Here is a 15,236-nt window from a genome sequence, read left to right on the forward strand (position 1 = left end):
CCTTTGCACTCCAGTCTTGGCAACAGAGTGAGACTCCGCCTCAAAAAAAATACATATCTTTTTAATGGTGTCATACTATGCATATCCTTCCACAACATGCTTTTTTAAATCATTGTGCTGAGATTTATCTATATTTATGCTTTTAGCTTTCATTCATTTTTTAAAACTACAGACTTCCATGTATGAATACAGCACAATGTATCTATTCTGCTGATGGATATCTTCGTTGTTTCTAAATATTTGCTATTATAAGCAATACTGCTACAGTGAATAATATTCTTCTATATGTTGTCTCATATATATGTGAATTCCTCTAAAATTATCTACCTAGGAGTGAAACTGCTGAATTGTAGGGTATGAGCATCTTCAAACTGCTCCAATTTGTGTACCAGTTACATACCCACCATATAAAAGTTCCCACTGTTCCACATCCTTGACAATACTTAATATCAATGTTCATGAAATCTGACCTAGAGTATGTCACCTGGCTTGGTACAGTGGCTCATGCCTGAAAGATCAGCACTTTGGGAGGCTGAGGCAGGAGGACTGCTTGAGATCAGGAGTTTGAGGCTAGCCTGGGCAACACAGTGAGACACTGTCTCTACAAAAAAATACAAACATGGTCGGGCGCGGTGGCTCAAGCCATAATCCCAGCACTTTGGGAGGCCGAGGTGGGAGGATCACGAGGTTAAGAGATCAAGACCATCCTGGCCAACATGGTGAAACCCCGTCTCTACTAAAAATACAAAAAAAATTAGCTGGGCATGGTGGCGTGCACCTGTAGTCCCAGCTACTGGGGAGGCTGAGGCAGGAGAACTGCTTGAACCTGGGAGGTAGAGGTTGCAGTGAGCCGAGATGGCGCCACCACACTCCAGCCTGGCGCCTGGCAACAAAGCAAAACTCTGTCTCAAAAAAGAAAAAAAAGCTCTTTCCCATCTTGCAAGATGGCAGGTGAAAAAGTTGAGAAGCCAGATACTAAAGAGAAGAAACCTGAAGCCAAGAAGGCTGATGCTGGTAGCAAAGTGAAAAAGGGTAACCTCAAGGCTAAAAAGCCCAAGAAGGGGAAGCCCCATTGCAGCCTCAATCCTGTTCTTGTCGGAGGAATTGGCAGGTGTTCCCGATTTGCCATGTATTCCAGAAAGGCCGTGTACAAGAGGAAGTGCTCAGCAGCTAAATCCAAGGTTGAAAAAAAAAAGAAGGAGAAGCTTCTTGCAACTATTACAAAACCAGTTGGTGGTGACAAAAACGGCGGTACCCGGGTGGTTAAACTTCGCAAAATGCCTCGGTATTATCCTACTGAAGATGTGTCCCGAAAGCTGTTGAGCCACGGCAAAAAAACCTTTAGTCAGCACGTGAGAAAACTACGAGCCAGCATCACCCCCGGGACCATTCTGATCATCCTCACTGGATGCCACAGGGGCAAGAGGGTGGTTTTCCTGAAGCAGCTGGCTAGTGGCTTATTACTTGTGACTGGACCTCTGGTCCTCAAACGAGTTCCTCTGAGAAGAACGCACCAGAAATTTGTCATTGCCACCTCAACCAAAATTGATATCAGCAATGTAAAAATTCCAAAACATCTTACTGATGCTTACTTCAAGAAGAAGCTGCAAAAGCCCAGACACCAGGAAGGTGAGATCTTCGACACAGAAAAAGAGAAATATGAGATTACAGAGCAGTGCAAGATTGATCAGAAAGCTGTGGATTCACAAATTTTACCAAAAATCAAAGCTATTCCTCAGCTCCAGGGCTACCTGCGATCTGTGTTTGCCTTAACAAATGGAATTTATCCTCACAAATTGGTATTTTAAATGTCCTAATAATCTAATTAAATAACCAATTAACTTTTGAAAAAAAAAAAAATTAGCCAGGCATGGTGGCACATGCCTATAGTCCCAGCTACTCAGGAAGGTGAGGTGGTGGAAGATGGCTTGAACCCAGGATTTTGAGTCTGCTGTGAGCCATTATTGTGCTACTGCACGCCAGCCTGATCAGCAGAGCAAGAGCTTGTCTCAAAAAACAAAAAAGTATGTTACTCCTCTGTCCAAACCCTCCAATTCAAGCGAATGCCAAAGGCCTCACTGTGACTTATGAGACCTTGCCTGCCCCTCCACACTGTCTCTCTCACCTCATCTCCCAGGTTCCCATGTCCACTCTCATCCATTCCCATTAGCCTCTTGCTGTTCTTTGAATGCACTAGGCTCCTGCCTCAGGACCTTTGCACTTGCTGATCCATCTGTTTCAAGTGCTCTTCCCTTAGATATCTACATGAATCACTCTCAATTACTTCAGGTCATTACTCAAAGTACCTTTTAAAAATTTCAAATTCATCCATTTATACGAACACTTCATGTCCTTCTCCTCTCGGCTCTTAAATTTTCACCTAAGCATTCATGACTAGAAAAATATTTTTACTTTTCTTTGCTTATTGTTAAACTCAGTAAATCACAAATTGCCTAAGGGTAGAGAGATTTTTGTCTGTTTTCACTGCTGTATCTCCAATACTTAGAATAGTAAGAGTTCAACATTTGTTGAATGAACTGAATGAATAAATGAAGACAAGCCAAATTGTATATGTTGACTAAAACGATGAGCATAAATAAATATCTTATTTTACCTTTTATTTCCCTGGTTGCAGGTGGGACTAAGCATCTTTTCACAGATTTACTGCCTTTTTTCCCCCAGAGTTGCTTGTTTTGTTCTTGTAATTTGTGGGTGTTCAACATACATTATTGTTTCTCACTGCTGGTTGGGTATATGCATTGGAAGTACGTCACCTGGTCTGTGATTTATTTTTTTACTTTGCTTATGGCTTATTTTGTTGCGTAGAAATTTTAAATTTTAGTTGAAATGTAGTCAAAGTTATCAATCTTTTCTTTACACTCTGTAAACTGTCATCTTTTTCTTAACTGCCTTCCTCCAACCTCCACCCACAACAAAACCTAATCCTCTCCGCTGTAAAACACTTCACCTATATTGTACCTTATTTTAACCATGTCTATGAGCTAATGAGGCTACCAGTGTCACAGAAAAGAAGCAAGCTTTGGGTTCAACCCCTGGCTTTGTTATGAGAGGCAGCATAGCATAGTGATGAAGAAATGGATTATGAGCTACAGTGTCGATCTGAAAATTGAGCTCAGCATTTACTAGCTGTATGATCTTAGGCAAGTTACTAGACCTCTGTGTGACTCAGTGTCCTTATCTATAAAATGGGGATAATAATAGTATCTGCCTCATAAAGTTGTATCTGTCAGAAGAATTAAATGAGTTAATACAGGTACTATCCTAATAATAGTGTCTGGCACATAGTAAGCACTATATGTGTGTTTAGCATTATTGTTGCTAACTCTGTAACTATGAGCAAGTTATCTCCTTAACCTCAGTTTTCTCTTTTGTAAGATAAGGCTACCTTGGAGTATGGGAAATAAAATAGCATAATTCACTAAAATAGTGCTTATCTCCATGCTTGGCACTTAAAAGGTATTCAACAGATGTTAGTGCTCTCTCTTCTTCCTCATTGGAGCTAGGGACTATGGCCTTATCTTTAAAGCCTCAACCTCTAGCACAGGGCCTCGCATGAAATAAGGTACTAAAAACTGTTTGAGCACCTACTCTATGCCAAGGCCTCTGCCAGACACTAAAGACACCGAGACACAGAGCCTCCCCCTCAGGATGTTCTCAGGCTACAAGTAAGAATGAATGAGACAGACAGAGAAATCGCCTTGACAACCCTCAGATAAAAAGCATGGGCCAATACAATGGTTTTCACACCAGGCTCCCTAGAGCCCACATTTAAAATCAACATATGCCGGGCGCGGTGGCTCAAGCCTGTAATCCCAGCACTTTGAGAGGCAGAGGCGGGTGGATCACGAGGTCGAGAGATCGAGACCATCCTGGTCAACATGGTGAAACCCCGTCTCTACTAAAAATACAAAAAATTAGCTGGGCATGGTGGCACGTGCCTGTAATCCCAGCTACTCAGGAGGCTGAGGCAGGAGAATTGCCTGAACCCAGGAGGCGGAGGTTGCGGTGAGCCGAGATCCCGCCATTGCACTCCAGCCTGGGTAACAAGAGCGAAACTCTGTCTCAAAAAAAAAAAAAAAAAAAAAAAAAAAGAAAAGAAAAAAATAAAATAAAATCAAATCAACATATATGACTGCTTTACTACTTATCATTTCGGGATTGAGCTTATATATCAATGATACTCACTGAGCATCGGCTTCCTCATTTAAAAAGTGGGGATTCTTTGCAAGGGTTGTTGCAAGAATGAGATATGACCAAGTTCACACAAAGTCTCTGGTGTAGCTCCTGGCACACGGACAGCACTCTCTTTTCCCCTCAAACACAGGCCACTGTTGGGGCCTTTTCCTCAGGAGTACTGGGTGGACCTCCGAGTTTTTCTCAGACATCATTAAGGTCAGGGATGACAACCATCCCTGGCCCAATCCTGTTTCAGACTTCCACTGCTGATGACCAAATCCTAAGAGGAGCCAGCTGATCTGAGGGCAGAGCTGGAACTCAGCGTATCAATGAAAAAGTGTGAGAATACCTTCTCCTCCAACACCAAATGGTCCGCAAATTAAAATCAACAATCTCCTCTTAGTCAAAGTGACTGCATTTATTTCAAGTTTGTAATGTCATTTGATGAATTTTTAAAAATTATTATTTTTTAATTTTTTAGTAAAGACAGGGTCTCTCTATGTTGCCCAGGCTGATCTCAAACTGCTGAGCTCAAACAATCCTCCTGCCTTGGCCTCCCAAAGTGTTGGGATTAGAGCCATGAACCACTATGCAAACCCAGCCTTTAGTAGAGACAGAGTCTCCCTATGTCACCCAGAGTGGTCTCAAACTCCTAGCCTCTGGCGATCCTCCCATCTTGGCCTACCAAAATGCTGGGATTATAGTCGTGAACCACTGTGCCCAACCCCATTTAAAGACCTTTGAAGGATATACTAGTACTTATAATGACATGGCCCTAATATAACACATAATTGTATTTCTCCAAAATTATTTGCAAGGGTCGCTACTGAAGTTCACAAGAGTCAAATAAAACATGGCATGCCCCACCAATAGCACAGTTCTCCAAGTTTCCAGGCAACCCTCACACTCACCCAAGTTCAACTGAAATACGGTAAACAAATCAGCACTACACATACCATAGAGATCTGGATTGCTGCGGATGTATAACCTCACAAAGTTTTTTCCGGGTATTGGCAAAAGAGACCCTTTAATTCTGTCAAAGACCTGGAAAACAACATAGCAGTAATTCTACTGAAGTTTTTTTAAGTTTAATAAATTCAATTACTACAAAATTGAAACTCAGTCATTAGAGCTTTTATCATAGTATTTTCAAATGCTAATAACCCTTTACTTTTATAAGACCATTTCCAGTATATAAAGGCTTTCACATTATTTGATTGTTCAACCATTAAAGAAACAAGTCTCCATTACACGTAAAAGAAAAGGTGAAATTGGTTTCCAAACCTGGTAGGTGTCCACATCAAAGAATGTTTGGTAGTATTCAAATGTCCAGAAGGGGGAGCTTTTCTTCTGTCCAGCAAGTAACTGTCAAAGATAAAATAAAACATAATAAATACATAAGCAATTTCTTAATTCCAGCTGCATGGGGGCGCAGGGGGGATCTGATCTAATGAAAAATCAAAACATTTGAAACAGGCTCTTCTGCATTCAATAACCAACTCTGCAATAGCCAATGCCTAACTCAGCCTGGTTAGAAAAACAAGCATTAGTTTTGAAGTCACAGCAAAAGGGTTCAAATCCTGGTCCCTTCACTGAGCAGAGCTTTGGCAAATCACTAGACTCCTCTCCAGCTTAGTTCCCTTATCTTAAAATTACAGCTAATAAGATCTACCTCATAGGATTATGAGGGGTTAGATTCAATAGTATATAGAATTATGTACAATAATAAATACATATACACACACACATACAGAAGGCAGTCAGTGTAAATACCTTTTTTCTTTTTCGTTTTCTGTTTTTTTTTTTTTTTTTTTTTTTTTGAGATGGCATCTCACTGTTTACCAGGCTAGAGTGCAGTGGTATAATCATAGCTCACTGCAGCCTTAAACTCCTGGGCTCAAGCAATCTTCCCACCTCAGCCTTCCAAGTAGCTGGGTCTACATGCGTGCACCACTATGCCCAATAATTTTTAAACTTTTTTGTAGAGACAGAGTTTCATTATTTTTCCCTGTTCTCAAACTCTTGGGCTCAAGTGATCCTCCTGCCTCAGCCTCCCAAAGCACTGGGATCATAAGCGTAAGCCACTGCACCCAGCCAGTATAAATATCTTTTCCTCCACTATCCATCCATGATCCTCCCTATTACTGCCACCTGATTCTCAAAAATCTGATACACTGACTCACTCTCAAGTACTAAAAATATCACTACTCTGACAAAAAAAAAACCCCCACAAAATTCTAATTGAGAAGAGACACCTGAGGAGGGCTATACCTGTCTCTAAAATACAGCTCTTTGGTGGCAGAATGCAGGCCCTGTCATCTTCAAATATGTGAAGGGAATTCATATAGCCAAAAGTACCGATGAACTCTGAGCGGCTTTGCAGGACAAGGGCAGGTGCTATAGGCAGATATTTTTTGTTCATTATAAAGAAAAACGATGGCCAATTAAAAGCAGCTGTGGTCTGTGTTACTCACAGAGAGGGGTGAAAGCGGTGAATGAATTCAGCATCTTCAACTGAAATAACCAGGTTCTCGCACTGGGACTGTCTAGACCAGGCGTCCCCAAACTACGGCCCGTGGGCCGCATGCAGCCCCCTGAGGCCATTTATCCGGCCCCCCGCCGCACTTCAGGAAAGGGCACCTCTTTCACTGGTGGTCAGTGAGAGGAGCACAGTATGTGGCGGCCCTCCAACGGTTTGAGGGACAGTGAACTGGCCCCCTGTGTAAAAAGTTTGGGGACGCCTGGTCTAGGCAAATAGCTCAACACACGGAGAATGAAGAAAAACAGGGTGGGGTGATGCCCCATCCAGGAGCAGCACAGAGACAAGGGAACACCCACCCCCAGCCAAGAAGAGCAGTGAGTGATTGTGTGACCCTACCCAGTAAATCACTTCTTCCACAGATCTTTGCAAGTAGTGGGTCAGGAGATTCCCTGTAAGCCCATGCTACTAGAGTCTTGGGTCCAATATACACAGAGCTATATGGAGTCCCAGCAGAGCAGCTGCTCAGGCACACACGGAAACCCAAGAGTTTTGCATACTGCAGGTCCTGGATTCCCAGCAAAATGGGAGATCCATCCCTACATATCCCTAGGAAGGAGGTGAATCTAGGCAACCAAAAAGCATCGTTCTGCAGGCCTCACTTCCACGGCACCTCACAAGTTAAGAGCCACTGGCTTGGAATTCCAGCCAGCCAGTGGTGACAGGCTGGAGTCTGCCTGAGAAGCACTAAGTTTCAGGGGCAAGAGGCAGCCGCCATGTCACCTCAGCAATTCCAGCCTGCTGGCTCTGGAGAGTCCAGATGGGTCTGGATGAGGAAGCTGTGCTCCTACAACACAGCACAGCTGCATCACCCAAAAGCAGCCAGTGAAAGAAGAGACCAGAGCCGGCAGGCTGGGGGGGGGGGGGGGGGAAGCAGCCAGACCGCTTCTTTAAGAGGGTGCCTGATCCCATTCCTCCTGACTAAGGGAGGCCTCCTAACTCTCCAGACACCTCCTACAGGTGCAGTTAGAGCCGGCAACAGGTCAGTACTGCCCTAGCACAGAGCTTCCAGAGGAAGGAGCAGTCTGGCATCTTTGCTGTTTTGCAGCATTCATTGATGATACCTCCAAGTATGAGAAAAACCCAGGCAACTACGGTCTGGAGCAGAGCCCCACCAAACCGCCGCAGCCCTGTGAAAGAGTAGCCTGACCGTTAAGAAACAAACAAACAAACAAACAGAAAACAACATCAACAAAAAAGACCCCACAAAAACCCCATTCAAAGTCAGCAACCTAAAGATTGAAGGTAGATAAGCCCACAAAGATGAGAAAGAATCAACACAGTAACACTGAAAACTCAAAAGCCAGAGGGCCTGTCTCCTCCAAATGATCGCAACACCTCTCCATCAAAGGCACAGAACTAGGCTGAGGCTGAGATGGCTGAATTGACAGAAGTAGGCTTCAGAAGGTGGGTAATGAACTTCGCTGAGCTAAAGAAGCATGTTGTAACCCAATACAAAAAAGCTAAGAATCATGATAAAACAACACAGGAGCTGATAGCCAGAACAGCCTGTTTAGAGAGGAACATAACCAACCTGATGGAGTTGAAAAACACAACACGAGAACTTCACAATGCAATCACAAGTATCAATAGCAGAATAGGCCAAACGGAGGAAAGAATCTTAGAGCTTGAAGACCATCTTTCTGAAATAAGACAGGCAGACAAGAACAGAGAAAAAAGAATGAAAAGGAATAAACAAAACTTTCAAGAAATACGGGATTCTGTGAAGAGACAGAACCTACAATTGATCAGGCACCTGAAAGAGACGAAGAGAATGGAACCAAGTTGGAAAACATATTTCAGAATATTATCCAGGAGGACTTCCCCAAGCTAGCAAGATAGGCCAACATTCAAATTCAGGAAGTGCAGAGAACTCCAGTAAGATACTCCATGAGAAGATCAACAACAAACATATAATCTTCAGTTCTCCAAGGTTGAAATGAAAGAAAAAATGTTAAGGGCAGCCAGAGAGAAAGGCCAGGTCACCTACAAAGGGAAAACCATCAAACTAACAGCAGACCTCGCAGTGGAAACCCTATAAGCCAGAAGGGATTGGGGGCCAATATTCAACATTCTTAGAAAAGAGTTTCCAATCCAGAATTTCGTATCCAATCAAACTAAGCTTCATAAGCAAAGGAGAAATAAGATCCTTTTCAGACGAGCAAATGCCAAGGGAATTCATCACCACCAGACCTGCCTTGCAAGAGCTCCTGAAGGAAGCACTAAATATGGAAAGGAAAAACTGTTACCTGCCACTACAAAAACATACTAAAGTACGCAGACTAATGATACTATGAAGCAACCACATAAACAAGTCTGCAAAATAATCAGCTAGCACCATGACAGAATCAAATTCACACATAACAATACTAACCTGAAATGTAAATGGGTTAATAAATGCTCCTATTAATAGACACAGAATGGCAATCTGGATAATGAGCCAAGTCCTATAGGTATGCTGTCTTCAAGAGACCCATCTCAAATGCAATGACACAAATAGACTCAAAATAAAGGGATGGAGGAAAATTTACCAAGCAAAAGGAAAACAGAAAAAAGCAGGGGTTGCAATCCTTGTTTCTGACAAAACAGACTTTAAGCAACAAGGATTAAGAAAAAAAGAAAAGAAAAGAAAAGAAAAGAAGAAGAAAGGCATTACATAATGGAAAAAGGTTCAATTCAACAAGAAGGGCTAACGATCCTATATATGCTCCCAATACAGGAGCATCCAGATTCATAAAGCAAGTTCTTAGAGACCTACAAAGAGTCTTAGACTCCCATACAATAATAGCGGGAGACTTTAACACCCCCATGGACAATATTAGACAGATTATCAAGACAGAAAATTAACAAAGTTATTCAGGACCTGAACTCAGCTCTGGATCAAGTGAACCTGACAGATATCTACATAACTCCACCCCAAAACAACAGAATATACATTCTTCTCATTGCCACATGGCACTTACTCTAAAATTGATCACATAATTGGAAGTAAAACACTCCTTAGCAAATACAAAAGAACTGAAGTCATAACAGTCTCTCAGACCACAGTGCAATCAAATTAGAATACAAGATTAAAAAATTAACTCAAAACCACACAACTACCTGGAAATTGAACAACCCGCTCCTAATGACTCTTAGGTAAATAATGAAATTAGGGCAGAAATCAAGAAATTCTTTGAAACTAATCGGAACAAAGGGACAACATACCAGAATCTCTGGGATGCAGCTAAAGCAGTGTTAAGAGGGAAATTTAAGCCGGGCGCGGTGGCTCAAGCCTGTAATCCCAGCACTTTGGGAGGCCGAGGCGGGTGGATCACGAGGTACACAGATCGAGACCATCCTGGTCAACATGGTGAAACCCCGTCTCTACTAAAAATACAAAAAATTAGCTGGGCATGGTGGCTCGTGCCTGTAATCCCAGCTACTCAGGAGGCTGAGGCAGGAGAATTGCCTGAACCCAGGAGGCAGAGGTTGCGGTGAGCCGAGATCGTGCCATTGCACTCCAGCCTGGGTAACAAGAGCGAAACTCCGCCTCAAAAAAAAAAAAAAAAAAAAGAGGGAAATTTATAGCACTAAATGCCCACATCGAAAAGCTGAAAAGATCTCAAGTTAACACTAACATCACAACTAAAAGAACTAGAGAACCAAGACAAAACAAACCCAAAGCTAGCAGAAGACAAGAAATAACCAAGATCACAGCTGAACAGCAGACAGAGACACAAAAAAACCCTTCAAAAAAATCAACAATTTCAGGAGCTGGTTTATTGAAAAAAATTAATAAAATAGATGACTAGCTAGAGTAATAAAGAAGAAAAGAGAAGAATCAAATAAATTACAATAAGGAATGATAAAGAGATATCACCATTGACCCCACAGAAATACAAACAACCATCAGAGAATACTATAAACACCTCTATGAACATAAACTAGAAAATCTAGAAGAAATGGATACATTCCTGAACACATACACCCTCCCAAGACTGAAGCAAGAAGAAACTGAATCTCTGAACAGAACAATAATGAGTTCTTAAATTGAGGCAGAATAAATAGCTGACCAAAAAAAAAGTCCAGGACCAGACAGATTTACAGCTAATCTCTACCATATGTACAAAGAAGTACTGGTACCATTTCTACTGAAACTATTCCAAAAAATTGAAAAGGAGGGACTCCTCCCTAACTCATTCTATGAGGCCAGCATCATCCTGATACCAAAACCAAGCAGAGATAAAACAAGAAAAGAAAACTTCAGGCCAATATCTTTGATGACCATTGATGTAAAAATCCTTAACAAAATACTGACAAACCAAATCCAGTAGCACATCAAAAAGCTTATCCACCACAATCAAGTTGACTTCATCCTGAGATGCAAGGTTGGTTCAACATACACAAATCAATAAATGTGATTGATCACATAAACAGAACCACAGGCAAAAAACACATGATTATCTCAATAACTGATGCAAAAATGCCTTTGAGAACAATTCAACATGCCTTCTTGTTAAAACTCTCAATAAACTAGGTATTGAAGGAACATACCTCAAAATAATAAGAGTCATATATATAGACAAACACACAGCCAATACCATACTGAATGGGCAAAAGTTGGAAGCATTCCCCTTGAAAACCAGCACAAGAAAAGGATGCCCTCTCTCACTACTCCTATTCAATAGTATTAGAAGTTCTGGCCCGGGCAATCCAGCAAGAGAAAGAAATAAAGGGTATTCAAATAGGAAGAGAGGAAGTCAAGTCATCTTTGTTGGCAGGATGACATGTTCCTGTATCTAGAAAACCCCATCATCTCAGCCCAAAAGCTTCTTAAGCTGATAAAGCAACTTCAGCAAAGTCTCTGGATACGAATTCAATGTGCGAAAATTTCTAGCCTTCTTATACACCAACAGGCAAGCAGAGGGCCAATCATGAGTGAACTCTCATTCATAATTGCTACAAAAAGAATAAAATACCTAGGAATACAGCTAACCAGGGAAGTAAATAACCTCTTCAAGGAGAACTGCAAACCACTGCTCAAAGACATAAGAGAGGACACAAACAAACAGAAAAACATTCCATGCTCATGGACAGGAAGAATCAAAGTAATTATAGATTCAATGCCACTCCCATTAAACTACCATTGACATTCTTCACAGAATTAGAAAAAAAAAAAAAAAAAACTATTTAAAAATTCATACGGAACCGAAAAACAGCCCAAATAGCCAAGACAATCCTAAGCAAAAAGAACAGAGCCAGAGGCATCACACTACCTGACTTCAAACTAAACTACAAGGCTACAGTAACCAAAACAGCATGGTACTGGTACAAGGACAGACACATAGACCAATGGAACAGAATAGAGAACTCAGAAATAAGAATGCATGCCTACAACCATCTGATCTTCGACAAAACAAGCCATGGGGAAAGGATCCCTTATTCAATAAATAGTGCTGGGAGAACTGGCTAGTCACATGCAGAAAATTGAAACTGGACCCCTTCCTTATACCATATACAAAAAATAACTCAAGATGGATTAAAGACTTAAATATAAAACCCAAAACTAAAAACAAAACAAAACAAAACAAAACAAACAAACAAACAAACGAACAAAAAAACCCTAGAAGAAAATCTAGGCAATACCATTCAGGACACAGGCATGGGCAAAGATTTCAAGATAAAAACACCAAAAGCAATTGTAACAAAAGCAAAAATTGACAAATGGGATCTAATTAAACTAAAGAGCTTCTGCACAGCAAAAGAAACTATCATCAGAGTAAACAGACAACCTACAGAATGGTAGAAAATTTTTCTAATCTATCAATCTGACAAAGGTCTAATATCCAGAGTCTACAAGGAACTTAAGCAAATTTACAAGAAAAAAACAACTTGATTAAAAAGTGGGCAAGGGACATGAACAGACATTCTCAAAAAACATACATGTGGCCAAAAAACACACGAAAAAAAGCTCAACATCATTGATTAGAGAAATGCAAATCAAAATGAGACACGATATCACACCAGTCAGAATGATGATTATTAAAAAGTCGAGAAACAACAGATGCTGGTGAAGTTGTGGAGAAAAAGGAACACTTTTATACTGTTGGTGGGAGTGTAAATTAGTTCAACCATTGTGGAAGATAGTGTGGTGATTCCTCAGAGACCTAGAGGCAGAAATACTATTTGACTCAGCAATCCCATCACTGGGTATATACCCAAAGGAATAGAACTCATTCTATTATAAAGATACATGCACGTGTATGTTCTGCAGCACTATTCACAATAGCCAAGATATAGAATCAACCTAAATGCCAATCAATGATAGACTGGATAAAGAAAAAATATGATATATATACAGCCATGGAATACAATACAGCCATAAAAAGGAACAAGATCATGTCCTTTGCTGGGACATGGATGGAGTTGGAAGCCATTTCCTTAGCAAACTAATGCAGGAACAGAAAACCAAACACCACATGTTCTCACTTATAAGTAGGAGCTGAATGATGAGAACACATAGACACACTGGAGGGAGAGCATCAGGAAGAATAGATAATGGATGCTGGGCTTAATACCTAAGTGATGGGATGATCTGTGTAGCAAATCGCCATGGCACACATTTACCTATGTAATAAACCTGTACATCCTGCACATGTCCCCTGAACTTAAAATAAGAAAAAACATTAAAATAAAGGAATACATTTTCACAATTAGTTGACAATGGCAGCAACTACCTTACATGGTGGTAAACAGCACATTCCTAGAGGCATTAAAGCCAAGTGTTTTCAATCTTTCTGTTTTGTTGTTTGTTTTTTTTGGTGACAGGGTCTCACTCCGCTGCCCAGACTAGACTGTTAGTGGTGTGATTTCAGTTTACTGCAACCTCTACTTCCCAAGCTTAAGCAATCCCCCAAGCTTAGCTTCCTGAGTAACTGGAACTACAGGTGTTCACCACCATGTTCAGCTAATTTTTTTTTTTTTTTTTTTTTTTTGAGATGGAGTCTTGCTCTGTCGCTCAGACTGGAGTGCAACAGTGTGATCTTGGCTCACTACAACCTCTGCCTCCCAGGTTCAAGCGATTCTCCTGCCTCAACATCCTGAGTAGCTGGGACTACAGGTGCACACCACCACATCTGGCTAATTTTTTGTGTTTTTTAGCAGAGATGGGGTTTCACCATGTTGGTCAGGCTGGTCTCGAACTCCTGACCTTGTGATCCACTCACCTCAGCCTCCCAAAGTGCTGGGATTACAGGCGTGAGCCATTGCGCCCAGCCAATATTTTGTATTTTTTATAGAGGTGGAGTTTCCCCATGTTGCCTAGGTTGGTCTCAAACTCCTGGGCTCAAGTGATCTGCCCGCCTCGGTCTTCCAAAGTGCTGGGATTACAGGCGTGAGCCATGACACCTGGCTCCAAGTACATTCTTTCCAACATAGTAAGGACAGCATCAATATCTTGGGAGAAAGGCTGAAACAGAGGGCCACGAAGGTTCTTTCCAACTCTAATAGAAAATATTGAGCATGGGAGCCCCACAGTCCATAAGCTAGGCTCTCTGTTCACTATCCATGTTCTCTCCACCAGTGTACTTATGGATAATAATGGTCTGTTTGCCTGTTTCCCCCACCAAGGCAGAGGCCATGTATCATTTACCTCTGAACTATCACTGCCTGGCACAGTACCTGGCGCACAGTAGACAGTGAATTAGCACACAAACAAGCTTTAAAAATTGTTTTAAAAATATCTCAAAGATAAGTTCAAACCTCAGTTTTGTCAGAGTCATCGTTTCCCAGTAACTCATCATCTTCTTCTCTTCCTGAGCCTCTCAGAGGTCCTGTCTGATGTTTTGGGGTTTCTCCAGGATCCTCAATGCTTACTGTGGTGGCATCTGGGTTTGCTGTCACAGAAGTGGCTACATCGCCAAATTCTGAAATCGATTCGAGCACAAGGGCCTCAGAAACTTCACTCACACAAGAAATGCTATACTTGGAATCTAAATACAAGCTATCACAACCTCAGCTTTGCTATAGACTCTACCTGCTATAAAGGGCAAATGCTTTGAAAAAAAAAAAAAAAAACACCCATTTGGAGATCAATCTGACATAGATAAATGATTACAAAGACAACAGAATTTGGAGTCAGACCTAGATTTTAGTCCTGGCTCAGCTAGCCACTTACTAAATACATAAGCCCAAGTAAGTAACTTAACCTTTCTAAACCCCAGTATTCTCATCTATATCGTGGGGAGAATAACATTCATTTTAAATAATTTTGGGGGGATTAGGAATATAACCTAAGTCCTAAACTTCTCTTCTTTGGTTCAAGTCCAAAAAATTTTAATGAAAGCTATTTTTTCCAAAAAGTCTACTACATAATCACTACAGAAAATATGGGAACAAAAATGAAAGTGGAAATCAGCTGGGTATGGTGGCTTACGCCTGAAATCCCAGCACCTTGGGAGGCCAAGGTGGGTGGATCACCTGAGGTCAGGAGTTCGAGACCAGCCTGGCCAACATGGTG

At 41.4% G+C, this 15,236-nt stretch overlaps 1 protein-coding gene and 1 pseudogene across 4 annotated transcripts in view; one reads left to right on the top strand and one right to left on the bottom strand.

Annotated features, from left to right (window-relative positions):
* YIPF1 (Yip1 domain family member 1) overlaps positions 1-15,236 on the bottom strand; it is a 31,761-nt gene that overhangs the window by 10,634 nt on the left and 5,891 nt on the right. For 2 of the 4 annotated variants that reach the window (XM_010348798.3, XM_074380855.1), the window contains 3 exons: positions 14,480-14,643; positions 5,482-5,562; positions 5,154-5,241 (listed from right to left, as the gene is read on the bottom strand). In XM_010348798.3, coding sequence (XP_010347100.1) covers positions 5,154-5,241; positions 5,482-5,562; positions 14,480-14,643 — 333 coding nt within the window. The remainder of the gene's footprint in view (positions 1-5,153; positions 5,242-5,481; positions 5,563-14,479; positions 14,644-15,236) is intronic. The other 2 variants (XM_074380856.1, XM_074380857.1) reach the window with 1 other exon arrangement.
* On the top strand, positions 935-1,843 carry LOC101032358 (large ribosomal subunit protein eL6 pseudogene; annotated as a pseudogene).

The sequence above is a fragment of the Saimiri boliviensis genome, chromosome 11 (assembly GCF_048565385.1).
Source record: "Saimiri boliviensis isolate mSaiBol1 chromosome 11, mSaiBol1.pri, whole genome shotgun sequence".
NCBI lineage: Eukaryota > Metazoa > Chordata > Mammalia > Primates > Cebidae > Saimiri > Saimiri boliviensis.